Source organism: Macaca mulatta, chromosome 20, assembly GCF_049350105.2.
Source record: "Macaca mulatta isolate MMU2019108-1 chromosome 20, T2T-MMU8v2.0, whole genome shotgun sequence".
Classification (NCBI taxonomy): Eukaryota; Metazoa; Chordata; class Mammalia; order Primates; family Cercopithecidae; genus Macaca; species Macaca mulatta.
The window spans coordinates 63,287,593-63,304,714 of NC_133425.1; the positions used below are offsets into that span (position 1 = coordinate 63,287,593).

Genomic DNA, 17,122 nt, shown 5'->3' on the forward strand with positions numbered 1-17,122 from the left:
AATCTCTCAAGTACAATTTTAATAAGATGTTTTGTGTTAGAGTTCTCTCTCCATCCTCCCACACCCACAAGTTTCATGCTAATGCCAAGTATCAACTCTCGAGGACAAAGGCAAAACCAGTGTGCACAATGTGGAGGATGTCTGTTTCAGCTGTAGTTACCAATGGAGGAAAACCCGATGCAAAGAGGCAAGTGCCTGAGGCAGCCAGAGGCCACAGTCTGGCCACAGGTCTGGGTGCATGAGACTGGCAGTCTAGTAGGGCTCCGCTGCCTGGCTGCCACACGGGTGCATACCTGAGTTGTGAGCAACCAAAGGAACTTTCAGCTCTGACAGTTCTCTGCCTTATCTTCTTTGTGCTTGCTTAAGAAGTGGGAAGGCGCTGGGTGGCCAGGCAGTCCCCACTTCTGTCTCGTGGTGTCCGTTTTCATGGCCTGCACCCAGCCACAGACCCATGTGGATGGGAATGGGGGTTCTGGCTTGCTATGAGTGCCAGTTTTTGCTCTGGAAGGAGTGACCATTTGGTGCCGCAAGGGGAAAGTGAGTAGGGAAGGCTGCTCCCCAGAGCTGGACAAACCAAGAAAGCCAGGTCTTCCTCCTGCCGCCACGAGTCAGGTCCAGCCCTTCACCAGGGCTCCCCCAGGTGCCTTTCCCACTCTAGGCTCCTGGAAGCAGGCTGGTAGGACTGGATGTGCATAAGGGGCACCTCCGGCTGGCAGGCAGGCCTGGACTCTCAGCAAGAGAGTGGGCTCAAGCAGCTTGGTTTTGGCCCTCTCCACAGCTTGTGGGGCAAAGGCTTATGTCCCAAAGGTGAGCTGCCCAACTGGGACAGAGAGCCCCTCTGGAGAGGAACAGAGTAAACAACTTGGACTCAGCTGAAACAGTGAGATAAGGCACAGAAAATGGGGAGGTGGCCATGGGTACCGAGTGCAAGCCAGGCAGACACCCAACCCCATGCAGCACACAGCTGTCCCGAGCCCTCCTGGGCCCTCTCAGCCACTCCACAACCTAAGCTCAGGCACCCATCCTCATCCCTGACACAACCCTGAAGGTAGCAGCTTCTCACATACTGCGGGAGGGCACATCAGCCTAACCCCTCATGGGGCTTATCTGCCATTCAGTTTCAGGACTAAATAAACAGTGTTGCCCAACCCACAGGGATAAGGGATAGTCTCGGCTCGGCTACTAATTTGCTGTGTGACTTTAGCCAAGTCACTTAATCTCCTGGGTCTGTTTCCTTATCTGTAGCAGGAGAGGAATGGGGGAGATGTTCACTGAACCCCATTCCAACTGCAAAAGCCTGTGGTTTCAATTCCCAATCCTGCTAGGCTGTGATCATTTTAACAGCCTGATATTTCCAACCTCTGGGTTTGGGAGCTAGGTAGCCCCAGGCTGTCACAAGAGATGAATTTCCTTTACGGACAGGACACCTCCTAACAGGCCATGGTCTATGGGCCTGCCAGCCCCAAGGACCAAGAAAAAGCAGCAGCTATAGGATCATTTCCCAAGGCAGAATTCTGAGAGCACAGGGCCCAGGGCCCTGGCCCCATCACCAGCAGTTGGTCCAATTCAATCATTTTTCTTGTTGCCCAGCTGTGGGCCCAGTGAGGCCTGGTGAGCAATGAGTATCTCAGGCCACACCAACCATTCCCATGTCCACCAATATGGAGCAGGAGCTTGCACAGCCCAGATTCAGGCAGGGACTGAAAGTTCAACTTCTGGCCTTGCCATGGCTGCCCCTACTCTGCATGGGCGGCTTCTGCACTCCCCTCACACTGTGAAGCACGTATGATAATTCCAGCCCGTCCTGGTGCTCCTCTGTGTAGGCTTCCTCCCTTTCCTCCTCCAGGGCAGCCAGTCCTCTCCACAGATGGGCCACCCCAAGTCCTGGCAACCATCTCAGCCTTTCCTTTTCTTATTCCCCAATGGTAGCGGGACCATTTTTACTCCGCCAGCTGTGAGGATCTATCTGAAACAGCTGGTGGGACATCTGTAAAGTTGATGGAGTCCCATCCTCTGGCCAGCAAATACTCCCAACAGTCTTTCCTAAGACTGGCTAGGGTCCAGCTGCAGGGAGCTGTCTGGTACAGTGGCAGTGAAGTCTGGCCTAGGGGATCAAGGATTCCAAACACTCCCTGGAGTAGCAGCCCAAGAACCTGCCTCCACAAGGTACTGGTTTCTCAACAGAAAGCATCCATTCTCTCAGAGCTGTGCAGAGAGGGTGAAGATCCAGGCAGGAAGAAAGCAGCCCCTGTACTCAGGGGCCTCTGTCCTGGGAATGGAGTCTTCTTTCCGGCAGCCTGACACACAGAAGCTCTCAGGACGAAGGCAGGTAGTTTCCAGGCAATCAATTTAGAGTAAATGTATTATTTGGCCATCTTAACAACAAGGGAAGGTAGGGTATTGAAAAGGGAGGAAAGGGGAGCAAGGCAAGCAGTGGGAGGTGGGGTAGAGTGGTAGATAGTGTGCTGGCCAAGGACCCTCTACCTCTGCTGTGTGGCCCTGGGTCAAGTTATCACTTCTCTGGACCCTTGGCCCTGTAGTTCTCTGCTCTGTCCAGCTCTCAGGGGCCTAGGGACCCACAGTTCTTGGGGTGCTATAAACCAACATAACCATGCCCACTAAGTGGCCCACCAAACCCTATTTGGGTTTCCTAGGCTGCAGCTCGGCCTGTGACTCAAAAAAGGGGGAGCAAAAAATAAATCACTTGGCTGAGGTGACAAAGATGATTCTTTTTTTTTTTTTTTTTTTTTTTTTTTGAGACGGAGTCTCGCTCTGTCGCCCAGGCTGGAGTGCAGTGGCGGGATCTCAGCTCACTGCAAGCTCCGCCTCCCGGGTTCACGCCATTCTCCGGCCTCAGCCTCCCGAGTAGCTGGGACTACAGGCGCCCGCCACCTCGCCCAGCTAGTTTTTTGTATTTCTTAATAGAGACGGGGTTTCACCGTGTTAGCCAGGATGGTTTCGATCTCCTGACCTCGTGATCCGCCCGTCTCGGCCTCCCAAAGTGCTGGGATTACAGGCTTGAGCCACCGCGCCCGGCCTAAGATGATTCTTTTTTAATAAGTTGGACTCAAAGAAAACATGGTGCCTGGACAGCCTCACCCAAGAGGTGCTGGACCACTAATGCTACGATAAATACTGTCTTTTTTTAAATATATATATATTTATATATATATATATATAAAAATCTCATTTGTTTTTTATTTATGAAAATAATAAGCTATCACCAACTTGGATAGGCTTCATCACTAAATTAGCAGAAACCAGCTCAGCACAAACTCTTCAGAGATAAATACTGGTGGCTCAGTCAGGAGAAAAAAAATTTAAAAACCCCAACCCCTCCTCAAAACAAACCCCCCCCTTTCAAAATAGAAGGCGCTACATGAGAGTAACCAGCCAATACTGTGTCACAGGCCGCTGCACGTGAAGGGGAGAGAGAGAGACTGAGGGGGTGGTGGGCAGAGAAAGGAAGGAAGGAAGGAAAGGGAGAGGAGAAAAGGCCAGGCAGGAGGAGTGGACTCTGTCCATGGCTTCCCAGTCCCTGCACCAGGTGCCTATGGAGGGCAGGGCAGCTCCAGCCCTGGGGCCAGCGGAGGGCCAGCCGGAGCCAGCCAGCATGGTCAGCTAGTGCAAGTAGTCGTCGACTCTGGCAAAGGAGCAAGAACCCAGGCCTGCTCGGGCCATGAGCCGGAGACACTCAGATGCCTGGCCCAGGGCGAGCATCAGAGGGGGCTGCTTTGGCAGGTTCTGGGACTCTGTGGAGGAAAGAAAAGGCCTGGTCACTGCCCTGCCCAGGGTTTGGGCCCAGGTCAAAGTTCCCTTGGGAGTGGAAAGAGGGGGCAGTAGACAGATTCTCTTGGAACAGAGTGTTCAGTACCTCTGTGTAAGTGTGTCCCAGCCACCAGGCCATGGCCCTGAGGTCATGCCAGGAACCTGAGGTCCTTAGCCCAGTGTAGAGCACTGGGCTGGCCTGGGCCCACCGCCATGGCCTAGGACCCATCATGAACTCAGCTGGGCAGATGGAGGTCAGGGTTTAGGTTCAACCATGGGAGCCCAGGAGTCCTGAGTCACCAGAGAGGGCCTATGCAGAGCCTGCTGCCCCAGTGTGGACAAACAGCTCTTACTGGGGCCAATTGGGGTTAGGAGTGGGAACCACCCAGGTAGCCATGGGCCAGCTTCTGTTTTTGTTAGATCCACTCACCTAGGCCAGGCATGGTGGCTCACACCTGTAATCCCAGCACTTTGGTGGGCTGAAGCAGGCAGATCACCTGAGGCCAGAAGTTCAAGACCAACCTGGCCAACATGGCAAAACCCCATCTCTACAAAAAATACAACTAGCCAGGCATGGTGGCATGCACCTTAGTCCCAGCGACTCAGGAGGCTGAGGCACGAAAATCGCTTAAACCCGGGAGGCGGAGGTGGAGATTGCGGTGAGCCAAGATTGTGCCACTGCACTCCAGCTTGGGCTACAGAGCAGATTCTGTCTCTAATAATAATAATAAATAGATTCACTCACCTAAAATGGCGCTGTTGAGGGCAGCACACACAGGTTCCCTCTGGATGGGGTCAAGCTGCTGGCCTACTGGGCAGCTCCAGGGGTCTGAGTATGCCAGCAGGCTAAAGGCATCCTATAGAACAGGGCATTCTTGAGAGGACTGTGGCACACACCATAGCCCGCCCTGCTACCCATGGCTCCAGAGGGAGACAGGGCCCTGCATGATGCCCAGCCTGGAATGTGGGGTGTAGGGTCGAGCAGGGCTATACTCTCCCCAGAGCCTGGACACGCATGTCCAGTGGGCCCAGATGCCCCACTTCCCTCTGCAGACCTGGCTGGAGCCCACTCTTTCCTGCTGCCCCCTGGACTCTCCCAGAGCCACCCTGCCCCCAACACCAAATGGGGCCTGCTCTGCATGAGGTCTGGCTCATCCTGTACCTGCAACATCTCTGTGTGGGCCAAATTATTGCCGTACTCCCGGCCCAACTGCTCACTCAATGCCTGCAACTCACGGCCAAACAGAATGATCCTTTCTGTGGCAGCCTGGTTGCCCCCGCAGAGCTGCCGCCGAGGATGCCCGTCATCTGCATCCAGAACGCAGTGGAGAATACATTAGGAGAGGTGAGGAGGGAAGGGCAGGACTGGGGTGGGGCAGGAAGGACTGGGAGGAACAGGTAAGGCAGCTACAGTTGAGGCATTCTTCTCTTCGTCCACCTGGCACACAGTCTAGGGTTCAGGGAGGACTTGGAAGCTGTCCCTCTTCCCAGCCCGCACAGACGCAGGGTGCTCATTAGGGTGGCCACGCTCTCGAACACACTCTAGCCTCAAACACAGGTGGTCTTGGCACAGGCCAGGGCCTTCGTACATTTGGAGCCACCTCAAGGACCCATCCACAATTGGCTAAGGAGGCAGTGGACAAGGTCTGGCTGGAGCTTCTCAAGATGCCAAAGCCTGCCTAGCCCAGCTCCTCCCAGGGGAAGAGGGCACCCAGACTGCACACTGCCCTCAAAGAATAGCACACCAGGCCGTGGCTCTCACCCATGCTGGACTCATCCGTCTGCAGGTCCTCATGCTTGTAGGCACCGTTAACAATGCGCGTGGATATGCTTCCTAGCACACCGTTGGGGTAGTGCTCTGCCTCCATCTCCATCTCACTGTCGCTGTGGGGAAGGGTTGAGGTGGGAATTGGCCCAGGGGGTGTGGTTGGAGCTGCCTGGTTGGGCCTCCTTTCAGGCTATAGCCATGGGTTGCTGTGGGTAAACCGAGGACCCCCCAGGAACATGAAAGGACAGCTCAGGCTTCCAAGTCTTCAGCACTTGACCCCTACTGTGACACCAGCTATCCTCAGAGGCCTGTCACCTGATTCCCACCCTTGTCCCAGTGCTGCCTCTGTGATTTTCCCGTCCCTGGCCCTCCTCTGAGTTCACACACCTCTTCTACATATTCCCCAACCTACTGACTGGGCCCCATGGCCCCCATGGGCATCTCTGTGGCCTTGGTTGGGAGCCAAACCCAGGTCAGCCTTGAGGTGTATCTGGGGATGCTGAGAGCCACCTAGAGCTCTAGCCTGCAGCTTAGCTTCCCCTGCCTGCCCAACCTGGCTGTCTATAAAGCCAGAGCCAGGGAAAGCTCCCTCATGATGGACCCTGAGAGTTCTCACAGGCCCGGCCTCTTTGGAGGAGACCACATCCTCAGCCTGGTATCACTGGAGCCTCTGGAGAAAGCCAAGGCCAAGGAAAGTGCAGCTAAATCGTGGGGAGGACTAGAAGCCAGAGCTGACATCTGGCCCAGTGGGCCAAAAGCTAGGACTCCAGGCACAGACCTGAGATGGAGGCTGGGGGTGAAGGGAAGGGCACTCAAAGGATAGACTGCAATGGGCCCAGCTGGCATGGGGCAGAAGGCAGAGGAGGAAGCAGAGCAAGGCAGGCACCTGGTCTCCTGGTTACTGGTACTGCTGTGGGGCTGGGACTTGGTGGAGTCTGTTGAGTTGGACTCGGAGTAATTGATGGAGGATGGGGAAGAGGAGGACGAGGAGGAGGAGGACGAGGATGAGGAGCTGGGTGCAGGGTATTTACTGTGGTTCTGTTTGCTCTTGGTGGACACGACGCCATTGCTACAGCTGGGACTGTCTGCTCCTAGAAGCCAGGGGGACAGTCAGAAGAGGAGGGGCAGCTTGCCCTCAAGTGGAGCCCCAAGAATAACCACAGTGGTCCCATTTCCCTTCTCCCAAATCCAGCAGCGAGCCCGGAGCCCAGCCCAGGAAAGGGTATGTGGGGTGGCCTCTCTCCTCCACACCAGTTCTTCCCAGAGCCCTCTGGAGAGTGGCTGACCTGTGTTGTGCATGTGGGAACTACTGGGGCCATGTCGGGGGCTGAGGCTGGGGGAGCCAGGGTAGCTGTCCTGGGACTTGGGGCTTCGGGAGCTCAAGCTGCGGACCTCACTGTCCGTCCCATTCACCATCTCCACAAACTGCCGGCACCTGCGGAGGGAGCGGAGCAATAATGCTCTGGTTGTGGTCCAGGCTGACGTTCCCATCACCAGCTGAGAGGGGCTGGACTCTGGGGGAGCTGGGGTCATGCCCAAGACTTACTTGAGCATGAAGAGGAGGTTGGGGTTGTGCTCCAGCAGCCCTGGGTAGAAGCGCTGGGTGGTCTCGATGGCCTCGCCCACACGGCCCTCCAGCACCAGCTTCTGGATCTCTGCAGGGTGCAAGAACACAGCAGTGAGCAAGGGCTACAGACCTCTCCCACAGCCACATGCCTGGGATGCTGCCAGCCTCAGGGCAGGGGCTGGCCATGATCAGATGGGCTGGCTCAGAGTGCCTCGCCAGCTTGAAATGCTCACAGGAGAGGAGGCTGGAGAAAGAACCTGACTGCCCAGCCCAACAGATCCTGGTTTCTGCCAAGCGTCAGAGTCCTCAAGAATACGGGGAAGATGGAGGGGAAACTCAGTCCAAAGGCAGGAGGGTAAATGTGGAGGCCTGTTCCTGCAAGGCACATGGTGCCAGGAACCTGGGGGCAGGGTAGGGCCCCAGCTGGGGCAGCATGATCTGGGGATGGGCACCCAGGCAGCTTGGTGGCCTGAGGGGCTCCTCTTCAGATACACTCCTCTCTTTCCAGGCCTCACAGGGTAATGGCAAGGAAATCACACTGGTTTCTGATCAGGGTTGTGCCTGGTGGTCTTCAAGGGCTGCAGCATGCCCCCTGCTGGGAGAGGAGGCCATCCTCCTCATGCTGGCACCTCTGACGTTGACACCTCTCAGGCCATCAGCATCTTGCTGCTGCCTTTTTGCTCTTGCCATGGGGCCTCGTGCATCTCGCTGGGAGCAACTTCAGGGTCTGAGGCTGTCATTCATAGATCCCAAGTCTGGGATCCCTTTCTGTCTGGCTGAACACAGCTTCTCTGGGAGACAGAAACATGCATATACAGAAGAGACAGCAGGCTCGGAAAGGGGCAGGCAGGCACTCACACACACGCATATCCACACCCACTCGCCCTCACTCTCCTTTTCTCCTTCTAGCTCCTCCCTGGGCTCTTTTTCCACTTTTCCAACACCGCTCCTTCCATGAAAGAGCCTCCAGATGCACAGCATCCAGGCCAGCATCAACACTGGGAGAGCTCTGGCGAAGCGAGGACTCTAGGTGGTCAGCAAAGGGCAGGACCAGAGGTGGGGAGCGGAGAGCAGTGCCCCCATAGCAGTCATTGAGCACTGGCTTTGCCCTGTCTGACCACTTCAGTCCCCTCTCTGGCTAAGAATAAGCAGAACTACTAAGGCTGAGTAAATGGTGAGAAAGGCAGAGAGTTTGGTAACAGGCAAACAGTCTTCCTGGAAGACCATGAACAGGAGGCTGAGAGGAATCCAGGATTCAGAGGGGAAGGAAACAAGCAGGGAGGAAATGGAGGAATGGAACCAGCCATGCCAGGGCCTGGCCTGCGCCCAGCCTTCAGAATATGCATTAGGGAGGCTGCCCTGAGATGTCTCCGTCTTGCCAACTGTCCATCGGGGCAGTGCCATCTTGAAGGTGGGACAGGAACATGGCCTTGGGCTGCAGGCTGGTCATGAGGACCAGAGCTGAATGGACTCCTGACAGGTGAACCAGGGTTGGCATGAGCCAGAGAGCAGAGTTAGGGACAGGTGAGGGAGGAAAAGGGGAAAGCAGAATAAACCTTACTTTGTCTGTTCTTTATGGATGCCTGTTCTTCCTGAATCGGGGTTTCAGTCATTCGAGCAAAAGCTGTGGCTGTGGCACAATACCCATGATGCACGAGGTAAGATGAGACCATGCTAGAAGAAAGGAAGAGCTTCAGGTGACACTCAAGAACTGCACTTCTCAATGACCACCTGATGGACTCAGGGCAGATTACCTCCCCCAGAGGTCTCCCTAAACACATCCTGGAGGTGTAACCTCCACAGAATGAGAATAAAGGGGCTGAAACAAAATGAAAACTTCCCCCATGGTGCCCCGTGGTCACGAAGTCAGGCTGCGGAGGGGCTGTTCACCTGTGTGCCCACAGTTCAGAGGAGTGGCTGCAGTTTCTCTGAGACATGCTGCCCACAAGTAAGCGAGTACGATAACAGAAGTACACACACAGGCACACTCCTCACAGGTGGCTGCCTCTTTGGGAACTGCAGCAAGCCTACGGGGCCAATGGTCTCACTGATAGCGTCCCAAAACTGCAGCCAGTCAGGTAATCTGGCAGCTTCCCAGACAAGATGCATGCCACATGCACACCTTCTACAGACACAGGAGCCCCTCTGCAGGCTGTGCCATGTACCTGACAGAAGCATTTCAGTCCCCCAGGTGAACCTGCCCTCAGCAGTTCCAGCTCTAGTGAGTGAGTGATGGGAAGCTAACTCACAACACAGAGTTACACCATGATATGCCACAAATCAGGGGCCCAAGAAGCCAAGCGATCAGGCTGATTTTGCCAGGCAGAGATAGGCAGCAGCAGGGCCAGTGGGAACACAGTCACTGGGAAATGGTCTGGAGGAGTCTGACTCCCAGTAGCCATTTTACCCCAGCAGAAGCTGGCTGAACAGTGGCACATGTGTGTACACATATAGAGCAGAGGCTGAACCCTCGAATCTGATGTGTACAGGAGTGAACACCTTGGTGTGTGCATGTATCTGATGTCATTACTGTAACTCTAAACACAAATGTCTGAAGGGTTGTCAGGTGGAAGGCACAGAAGTTTGGGTGTGTGTTCTCTCAGGCTTTAAGGGGTAAATGAGATAATACACATAAAGTACCCGGCAGGAAGAAGTCCATAAATAAGACTTCTTCTTATTATGAAATGATATATTACATAATATTATAGTATAAATAATAATTATCAGCTGGGCGTGATGGCTCATGACTGTCATCCCAGCACTTTGGGAGGACAAGGCGAGAGGATCACTTGAGGCCAGGAGTTCAAGACCAACCTGGCCATCATTGCAAGATCTCATCTCTACTTTAAAAATAATTATTGGCTGGGTGTAGTGGCTCTCACCTGTAATCCCAACACTTTGGGAGGCCGAGGCAGGCAAATCACTTGAGCCCAGGAGTTTGAGACCAATCTGGGCAACATGGTGAAACCCTTCCCCACAAAAAATACAAAAAATTAGCCATGCATGGTGGTGTATGCCTACAGTCCCAGCTACTCAGGAGACTGAGGTAGAGGAATTGCTTGAGCCCAGAAGGTCGATGCTGCAGTGAGCCATGACTGTGTCACTGCACTCTGCCTGGGCAATACAGTAAAACCCTGACTCAGAAAAAAGTAAAGTAAGTATAATTATTATTATTACACCATATTATTATTATAAACACAAGGGGAAATATGAAAAATTCTTTACCTACAAGAGGGTTACCTACACAAGTAAAAGAGAGGAAATTACCAGACCTTCCACTAGAGGAAGCCAGCCAAAAGGCATGTGACAAATTTGTCTCTGTGATAACATAGCCATTATCAATATTCATTAAATGAAGTTATATAAAACCATAGTACACAAATTATATGCAGGTCTTGGCAAATGCTACATATGAACACACACAAGCACATGGATACACACACGGAAACAGAAACACCTATGTGCTATGCCGGACATGGTAGCACATGCCTGTGATGCCAGCTACTCAGAAGGCTGAGGTGGGAGGATCACTTGAGCCCAGGAGTCCAACCTAGGCAACATAGTGCGACTCCATCTCAATATTTTTTTAAAAACCCCGAAACAAAAACACATCCATGTGCTGAGCCGAGGCCCTGAAAACTGAGAGGATCAGTTCCTCCTCTACACAGACTTGGCATCTTCACCCCTCTCCTTGCCCATCCCACCAAGCCTGCTATGGGAGTGGCACTGTCCTGGCCATCCAAGGAAGTCCTTGTCATCTGCTCTGGGGGACTGGGAACAAGAGGCAACAATGCTGTTTTTCCTGGGGAAGGTCTGGCCACCTAGCCCCTGCCTCAGCCCATCCTTGGGGTCTGCCTCAAGGGACAAAGGCTGTACAAAGAAACCAGTGTGCACCCCAACCCCACCCCAAGGACCCTAGCACCCTGGTGCCTTTGCAGGGCAATGACCAGAGGTAGTGGAAGCCTAGCTGTTCCCCGTGCCCATCTGCCCATCCTTGGGAGCTAAGCTAACACCCACCTCCTGGCAGAGTGGGTACTGGCCACTGCCTCACTCAGGCTTGCAGCTGGCAAGTGCAAGAGAAACCCAAAGCTGGCCTCCCTTGGGAGTTCAGCGACACTGGCTTCCAGGACAGTCTGGGAATTAATCAGCCAAGGAGCTAGCTTAGCTGGTCCTAGGGAGGACTCCCTTCCTTCCACCACTGCTACAGACGAATGAGACTCAGCTGGATGCTGGGCCCTGTGAGGTGGCCTCAGGCCAGAGTCACGGCATCATGGATACTCCCTATGGTAGAAAAAGGGTCCACAAAGGAAGAGACCACAGGGCATCCTCTGCAAAACCCTCTGCAAAATGACCTGGTGAAGGAAAACAGCCCTGCTGGTGATCTTATATACAGGAACCTCCAATCTGGCTGAGAGGCAAAGGTTTAATTAGGAGTAGCCTGGAGAACTTGGCGGGAACTGTCCATCTGACGAGAGAGAAGCAGGAGAGCTGCAGGCTGAATCGCCCTGGGAATGTTTCCCAGAAAGGATCCACCCACTGGAATTTTTAAGAACAGCTTGTAGCCCTACAGGCGCCTAGAGTGAAGTGGGCTGGGGTGGCGTGGGGGTGGGTAAGGGCGGGAGCAGGGCACTCACTTCTGCAGCACTGCCTGCCACTCGCCAAGCCGAGCACTGATGGGGAAGCAGTGGACCGTGCCCTGGACCTTGGCACGCCACTCCCGCATGTAGTCCTCAATGTCAAACAGGAAGGGCTGCTGACCAAAGTTGGCGTCCACAATCTCCCCAGGTGTCTGCAGGCCTACGGTGGGGTAGAGGTTGGCCTGAGGAGGAGAATGAAATGTCAGTCAGGCCCTAAGGGCAGTGGGGTGGTAAGGCCTCACCTCACCTCCATGGCTGCTGCCGCCCCATACTCGGGCTGGGAGAGTTGCAGCAAGGCTGGAGGAGGCAGGGCAGAGCCACCTCTGTCCACCTCCCTAGCAGAGACATTATGCCCCAAAGCTTGAGGGGAGAAAGCAAAAGAAAAGCAAGCAAGGCACATCATGGAGAGTGTCCTGCCCTGCATCAGAGGCCTTTGTGTCCTCAAGGCCCAAGAACCCTTTCTGGAACTCAGTCAAGGCATACAGAGATGGGCTGGGCTCCACGACCCTGCAGACATGCCTGTGAAGGTCTGCTGCAATGGTGGATCATGGCTCCTCTCGGAAAGTTCCAGGGCCAAGGACCTCTCTGCCACAAAAAAAATAGACACATGAGGCTGGGCACGGTGGCTCATGCCTGTAATCCCAGCACTTTGGGAGGCCAATTTAGGAGGATCGCTTGAGCCCAGGTTTTCGAGACCAGCTTGGGCAACGAAGTGAGACCCTGTCTCTACAAAAAATAAAAAAATAAAAATTAGCCAGGTGTGGTGGTGTGCACCTGTGATCCCAGCTACACGGGAGGCTAAGGTGGAAGAGGCTTGAGTCCAGGAAATTGAGGCTGCAGTGAGCTGCGATTCTGCCACTACAACCCAGTCTTGGTGTCAAGAGTGAGTCCCTGCCTCAAAAAAAAAAAAATAGATACACAATGGGGTAGGCAGAGATGGGATGACATAGGAAAGGAGGGAGGAGGGGAGCATGGCAAAAGGGAACCAGTGGTCTAGACCCCTGGTGCTGGCAAAGGGTGAAGAGAAGCTACCCTTCCTGTTAGACGCTTGCTAAGAGGAGGATCTTCTGGCCAGTAGGGTGTAGGGCTCCCTGCTTTCCACCTAGCCTCTGCCATGACTGGCTTTTGTCCAGTCCCTCCCTCACTTGATGGTTCCTGGGGCTCCCCGCTGCTACTATCCAGAGCCTCGCTAGCCTCCTCCCCACTGTCACTGCAGATGGTCTTCTTAGGGCCCTCAGTCCACTCTTCATCCCATGCTCAGGCCATGTTCCTTCCTGAGTACCATGCACTTTTTTTCTTTGAGACGGAGTTTCGCTCTTGTTGCCCAGGCTGGAGTGCAATGGCGCGATTTCAGCTCACCGCAACCTCCACCTCCTGGGTTCAAGTGATTCTCCTGCCTCAGTCTCCTGAGCAGCTGAGATTACAGGCATGCGCCACCATGCCCAGCTAATTTTGTATTTTTAGTAGAGACAGGGTTTCTCCATGTTGGTCAGGCTGGTCTTGAACTCCCGACCTCAGGTGATCTGCCCACCTTGGCCTCCTAAAGTGCTGGGATCACAGGCATGAGCCAGCGCACCCGGCTAACCATGCATTTTTGTATCTGCACAAGGTGTGGGACCTTTTCCTGTATGCTGGCTTCAGCCCACCATGGGCTCTGCACACAGAGGACCTCTCGCTTCCTTTTTTTCCCCTACCATCCTCCACACCACAGGCAAGGCCCACCTCCTCCAGCAAGCCTTCCCTGACCGTCACTGCCCACAATGTCATCCCCCATACCTTCTTGCATGTGGATGCATACTGGCCATGCTCATGCCTGGTCATTTCATGTCACGTCCCCATAACTAGACTCTTCCCTAGCCAGGGTCAGCATTCTCCACCTGAATCTGCTCTTTGCCTAGGACCACAGCCTCTCTCTGGGGCTTCCAGGTAGGAGGGAAGGATTCTGAGCCATAGACTGGAGGTTCTAACAGGACCCTGGGTGCTATGGTCTGGGTTTCAGAGGCCCATAAGATCACAAAGGCATTTCCTGGGGCATCACTGGGGTGTCTGGGATCCCAAAGCAGCCACCAGAGTCAGTAAACCTTCCTTCCTCCCAGAACCCAGCCAGAACACACAGAGCCAGGCCAGGCTCCCAGCATCCTGGGTGGAGGCACTGCATGTGATTAGGCCTGTGATGACTCATAATAAAGAGGTACTGGGGTACAGGTGTGGGATGGCTGGAGGTGAGGATACACCCTGAACTAAGCAAGCAGAAAACCCCATCCTTTTATAAGAAGAGAAGACCCCACAAAGCTCACCTCTCTGGCTTGGGGGTGCCCTAGGTAGTAGCAGATGAGTTCCCCTAGGGCACTGGCTTTCCTCAGGGATCTCTGATGGGTATGTACAGGGACTGGGTTCCCTCACAGTTCAGGAATAATTCCCTACACTCTGCACCCCAGGTGACACAGAGCTGGCTTAGACCAGCTGAGCCATGGAGCTATCTTCATTCCACCACCCTAACCCCCCCAGGCCCACAGCTGCCTCTGGAAATGCCACAAATTACTGTCACCTGCTAAGAGTCGTAGGAAGACCAGACCTTGCTGCTGGAGAGAGAGGAAGGCCAGCAAGTGCCCCTCCTGGTACCCTCAAGCTGACAGCATGGCACACATCCCTGGTTGGGGAAAGAACCAGACTCCACACCCTGCACTTGCAGGTACCACCATGCCCACCCCAGTCAGCCCCCAGAAGCCCAGGAGGGGAAGACCCAATAGTAGTACTCACCGGGAGGTCTGTGAAGGCTATACCTGTGGGGGGAAAGGAACAGTTATCAGGGCCAGCCCCTGGGGCTACTCTGCCTCTGCACCCCATGGTGGAGCCAGTGCTAGGGCCAGGTATTGTTTTTTTGGTTTCTTGTTGTTGTTGTTGTTGTTTTGAGACAGAGTCTCCCTGTGTAGCCCAGGCTGGAGTGCAGTAGTGCGATCTTGGCTCACCGCAACCTCTGCCTCCCAGTTCAAGCGATTCTCCTGCCTCAGCCTCAAGAGTAGCTGAGATTACAGGTGCCCACCATCACACTCGTATTATATTTTTAGTAGAGACAGCATTTCACCATGTTGGCCAGGCTGGTCTTGAACCCCTGACCTCAAGTGATCTGCCCGCCTCAGCCTCCCAAAGTGCTGGGATTACAGGCATGAGCTATCGTGTCCGGCTGGGCAGGTTTGTTTGTTTTTTTTTTTTTTTTTTTTTAAGATGGAGTCTCGCTTTGTCGCCCAGGCTGGAATGCAGTGGCGCGATCTCGGCTCACTGCAAGCTCTGCCTCTCAGGTTCACGCCATTCTCCTGCCTCAGCCTCCGAGTAGCTGGGAATACAAGCACCTGCCACTACGCTGGGCTAATTTTTGTGTATTTTTAGTAGAGACGGGGTTTCACCGGGTTAGCTAGGATGGTCTCGATCTCCTGACCTCGTGATCCGCCCACCTTGGCCTCCCAAAGTACTGGGATTACAGGCGTGAGCCACTGAGCCCGGCCCGGGCTAAGTAGTTTTAATCACACCATGACCTTCTCTTCACTGGCGGCCTGGCCAGAAGTGAAATCAGATGCTTAGGTAGGTGCACAGCTCTTCCACCCTCAAAGAAAGCCTGCTAAGGGGAACTAAATTCAAAAGATCTATCCCCTGCGGCCCTTTAGAAGGCCTGATTCTTCTCTTGATTCGACACATATTTATGGAAACCTATTGTGCATGCCAGATCCTTTTTTGGAAACAAGGTCTCACACTGTCGCCCAGGCTAGAGTGCAGTAGCACAATCTTGGCTCACTTCAACCTCTGCTTCCCGAGTTCAAGCAATTCTCCTGCCTCAGCCTCCTGAGTAGCTGGGACTACAGGCACATACCACCACGCCCAGCTAATACATATTTTTGTATTTTTGGTAGAGATGGGGTTTCACCATGTTGGCCAGGCTGGTCTTGAATTCCTGACCTCAAGTGATCTGCCCGCCTTGGCCTCCCAAAGTGCTGGGATTACAGGCGTGAGCCACCATGCCTCACCCCTTTTCCATCCATTACTTCGTCTGATCCTCATACCAACTTTGGGAAGCAGGCTTATCCCATTTTACAAAGGAGAAAAGCCTCAGAGGTTCGACAATTTGCCAGTAGTCATAAAGCTAGCAAAAATGGTGGGGCTGGATTCGTTCCTAGTCCGATGCTCCAATGTCATCTCTAAGCTGACAGAGAAGCGGAAACAGGGAGGGTGGCAGCTGCCTATCTCCAGACCATACGCAGTCAGAGTCCTCAGAGGTTCCAAGCTGGCAAAGCGCAGGTTAACAATGGCCTGTGTGGGAGGATCTCTTGAGAACAGGAGTTCAAGACCAGCATGAGCAACACAGCGAGGCTCCGTCTCTACAAAATATATAAAATTAGCTGTGGTCCCAGCGACTTGGGAGGCTGAGACAGGAGGACCACTTGAGCCCTGCAGGTTGAGGCTGCAGTGAGCTAGTATGATTGTGCCACTGGGTTCCAGCTTGGGTGACAGAGCAAGACCCCGTCCCAAAAAACCAAAAACAAAAAATGGCTTGTCAAAAACCCTCCTGCCAAGAGAAGTGGCTGCATTTCTAGGGACCTCAGCTCTGAATTGGAAGTGAGAGTAGAGGGCAGTGGGACCCCAACTATATAAGCAAGCCACCAGAGCACCCATGTTATTCACATTGGGAAATGACTCAGGACCAGTGGAGATTCTCCCAAGGACTCAAAACCCTCTCATTTTTTAGATAAAGTCTTTTTTTTAAGATGGAGTCTAGTTCTGTCACCCAGGCTGGAGGGCAGTGGCGCGATCTCGGCTCACTGCAAGCTCCGCCTCCCAGGTTCACGCCATTCTCCTGCCTTAGCCTCCCAAGTAGCTGGGACTACAGGTGTCTGCCACCATGCCCGGCTACTTTTTTTGTATTTTTAGTGGAGACAGGGTTTCACCGTGTTAGCCAGGATGGTCTCGATCTCCTGACCTCGTGATCCGCCTGATTTGGCTTCCCAAAGTGTTGGGATTACAGGCGTGAGCCACCGCGCCCGGCCAAGTTCACGCCATTCTCCTGTCTCAGCCTCCCGAGTAGCTGGGACTACAGGATCCTGCCACCACGTCCGGCAATTTTTTTGTATTTTTAGTAGAGACGGGGTTTCACTGTGTTAGCCAGGATGGTCTCAATCTCCTGACCTCATTATCCACCCATCTCGGCCTCCCAAAGTGCTGGGATTACAGGCGTGAGCCACCGCGCCCAGCCCTAGATAAAGTCTTACATCTCCCAGAAGCTCCTGAGCTTTTGGCCTCAGAGGTTTTCAAACTGCTGATTCCTTAGAGATCTCCAGTCTGCTACTCCAACCCCTACCCAGAAAAGAAACTGAAGCCCTGCAAAATAGAACA

General features: G+C 53.9%; 1 protein-coding gene and 1 long non-coding RNA gene across 9 annotated transcripts in view; both read right to left on the bottom strand.

Moving 5' to 3' along the window:
• Positions 1 to 3,189: 3,189 nt before the first annotated feature.
• Positions 3,190 to 17,122, bottom strand: part of RANBP10 (RAN binding protein 10) — an 84,924-nt gene continuing 70,991 nt past the window's right edge. For 3 of the 8 annotated variants that reach the window (XM_077983600.1, XM_028840433.2, XM_077983601.1), the window contains 10 exons: positions 14,501 to 14,523; positions 11,738 to 11,922; positions 8,665 to 8,777; positions 7,083 to 7,191; positions 6,823 to 6,971; positions 6,423 to 6,627; positions 5,531 to 5,652; positions 4,931 to 5,076; positions 4,514 to 4,625; positions 3,190 to 3,752 (listed from right to left, as the gene is read on the bottom strand). In XM_077983600.1, coding sequence (XP_077839726.1) covers positions 3,622 to 3,752; positions 4,514 to 4,625; positions 4,931 to 5,076; positions 5,531 to 5,652; positions 6,423 to 6,627; positions 6,823 to 6,971; positions 7,083 to 7,191; positions 8,665 to 8,777; positions 11,738 to 11,922; positions 14,501 to 14,523 — 1,295 coding nt within the window. In that variant the 3' untranslated portion in view covers positions 3,190 to 3,621. 8 annotated transcript variants of the gene reach the window in all.
• On the bottom strand, positions 15,111 to 16,948 carry LOC144337650 (uncharacterized). Its single transcript, XR_013411061.1, has 2 exons — positions 16,816 to 16,948; positions 15,111 to 16,155 (listed from the first exon to the last, which is right to left on the bottom strand). It is a non-coding gene; the product is annotated as an uncharacterized LOC144337650 (long non-coding RNA).